General features: G+C 40.3%; 1 protein-coding gene across 1 annotated transcript; it reads right to left on the reverse strand.

Annotated features, from left to right (window-relative positions):
• Positions 1 to 1,013: 1,013 nt before the first annotated feature.
• LOC148955165 (uncharacterized) lies at positions 1,014 to 1,613 on the reverse strand. The gene has a single exon (XM_089106348.1). It carries the CDS (start codon positions 1,611 to 1,613, stop codon positions 1,014 to 1,016), a length of 600 nt encoding a protein of 199 aa, XP_088962474.1.
• Positions 1,614 to 2,710: the final 1,097 nt, after the last annotated feature.

Here is a 2,710-nt window from a genome sequence, read left to right on the forward strand (position 1 = left end):
GGTTGATATATCCTCTTCCCTTGCTGAAAACATGGTATCCTCTTCTCAAAACTTTATCTACAGCATCTCTCAGTCTAAAGAATATCATTATACTAAGTATTTTGGTTCTTACAGAAACCAAGCTAATGCCTCTATAATTATCACTCTCATTCTTATCATCTTTCTCATAAAGGGGTTTAATTAACGTTTTCATAAAACAGCTAGGTACTTCTACTTTTTTAGAAATAATTTTCCTAATCTTAACAATTTATCTCTAACTTCACAACCATCACATTTCAAAAACTGATTTACCATAGTATTACCACCTGAAGCCTTAATATTTTTTGATCCTTTTAGTAGTGTCGTTTTTTCTTGCTCGGGAAATAAATCTTCATTAACTTCCAAACTGTCACAAACTTTTTCATTCTTTCGTATATCATTTCCTGTAACTTTTTCACGGTTAAGCATTTTCTCAAAACGTTATATCTATCGTTCTTTAACACATTCCTTATCGCAAGTTGGGGTATCATTGCTACCTTTAACTAAGACAAGTCTAGATTGACTATTCTGCTCACAATTTTTAACATACCAATGCAATATTTTGCTGCTTGTGCAGACTTCAGATAAACCCTTCGTCAACTGAATGAAATGTTTGTTCCTAATTTATAAGACTGAGGACTAAAGTAGTCTGATTTTTGGGAGGTTCTTCGACTTCATTCACTTGATGTGGCTGAACCTGCGCAGTTGCTGTTTCTTGAGTTTACTGAGTATGGGTTCAATGGACTGGAGCCTTTGACGTACTTCCACATTTGTGATTTGGTCAGTGTATTTGATTCTAGATGCATCCAGAGGCATCTTATCTCAAAAGCTAGTAGTTTTATCTCGTCTTCTGTTTTCAGGGTCCATGTTTGGTATCAATAAATAACTATGGAGATTACTAAACTGTTGAATAGGCACAACTTGAATTTGTTGGATAGGTGGATACTTTTCCAGAGTTTGGCTAGACTATGGATGCTAGAGCTAGCAGGTGCAAGTCAATGTTTAAAGTCAGAGCTATGGCAATTATATTTGGAGGCTTGGCTACCATGGTACAAGAAGTGGTCAGCCGTTTCATCCTGTCTCCTGCCTATGGTGATAATGGGTGGGTTGTCGAGTTCACGTCTCGTAATTACCATGACTTTGGTCTTGCTGGCATTGATCTCCATTCCGAACGGCTTTCTAGTATTGTAGCGTTTATCAGCTTGTGCCTTCAGTTCTTGTGTAGTGTTTGCTAGCACATCAATATCATCAGCGCAGCCAAGATTGTCTATTAGCAGACCTCCTATTGTTGCGCCATGTTTCGACTGCATCAGTGACAGAACGGCATTTTGAAAGAAGTTGAAAAGATGTGGTGATAAGATGCAACGCTGGAGAACTCCTGATGAAGTTGTGAACTCTTCTGACAACCCATCAGCAGTTATTACTTGGCCTCGGAACTGGTCGTACAAACTCTTGATTTTTTGGACTTCCTCAAAAGGGATCCCGTAGTGAAAGAGGATATGCCAGTGTCCTTCGTGCCATAACAGGTCAAATGCCTGACGGAAATCAACTAATAGCTGGTAGAGTTCTTGGTTGAATTCAATATATCGTTCCATGAGTTGTCAAACGACAAATATCTGATCGATTGTTGATCTCTTGTGCGGAAGCCAGCCTAATATACTCCAATGACAAAGACAGTTGCTGCTTGTATGCGTCGGAGTAGGACTTTTGTCAGGAAAAGTGACTGGTTGCTCGTGAGGGTGATCGGACAGTAGTTTCCAAACTCTTTCTTTGACCCCTTTTTGTAAATGGGTAACATGGCAGCCTTGCACCACTGACGGGGTAGTCTCATTTCCGTCTCATTCCAGGATCACTGACGTTTGTGGCTCTTTTTTCGGCTTAACTCGCGTACCCTTCTGAATACTGTTCCGCTGTTCCTCTTCTTGAACAGTACTTCACAGTCTTTACATTTCTTCCGCAAGTGGTTACGTAGTGCCTTTCTGGTCTCTCGCTCTACTGTTTTCTTGGAGAGCTTGTAAGTATCCCGGATGTGGTGGTCGGATTTATTGCTAAAAATTCACTTATTCTCGCATGGTGCAGTTATCTATCATCCATGGTTTTTCATTAGGAGTTTTCTGTCCGAGGACGTCCTTTGTTGTCTCTATGATTGCTGGTCAGGGTGGGACTCCCTGACCTGCTCGGTCAGTGAGTCTATCTCATTATCGGTGGTCAAGGGAGAGCGATATTTCAGGATCTCTCGAAATTTGTCAAATAGAGTGGAAGAGCAGGTCTGCTTTTTTCTGGAATCCCGCAGCATATCTTGGGATTTTAATTTTTTTTGCTATTTTCTAATTCTTAGTTTGAACCTTGACATCAGGAAAGTGTGGTCAGAGTCAAAATTTGTTCTAGGTAATGTTTCTCTGTCTAGTATGGAGAACTTCCAGCGCTTCGATATCAGCATATAATCAGTCATGTTCTCGGTTTTACCGTCTGGGGATCTCCAGGTCACTTTACGTAGATTTTGGTGGTTAAACATTGTGTTTGTTAGGAATAACTCGTTTTCTTGATAGAAGTCGAGCAATCGTTCGCCTTTTACATTGAGTTTTCCGTGACCAAGTCCCGTGAGTTTTCCAAGTCCCCATTATATCGGACCGACCGGTATTATCCGTACCTACTATAACGTTAAAGTCCTCCATGGAAATCATTACGTCTT

The sequence above is a fragment of the Artemia sp. Qi Xiang Cuo genome, chromosome 2 (assembly GCF_049724085.1).
Source record: "Artemia sp. Qi Xiang Cuo chromosome 2, ASM4972408v1, whole genome shotgun sequence".
Taxonomy (NCBI): Eukaryota; Metazoa; Arthropoda; class Branchiopoda; order Anostraca; family Artemiidae; genus Artemia; species Artemia sp. Qi Xiang Cuo.

Bases quoted from the DNA above. Each gene is read 5' to 3' on its own strand.
- LOC148955165 (XM_089106348.1), bottom strand. From the start codon at position 1,613: ATGGAACGATATATTGAATTCAACCAAGAACTCTACCAGCTATTAGTT.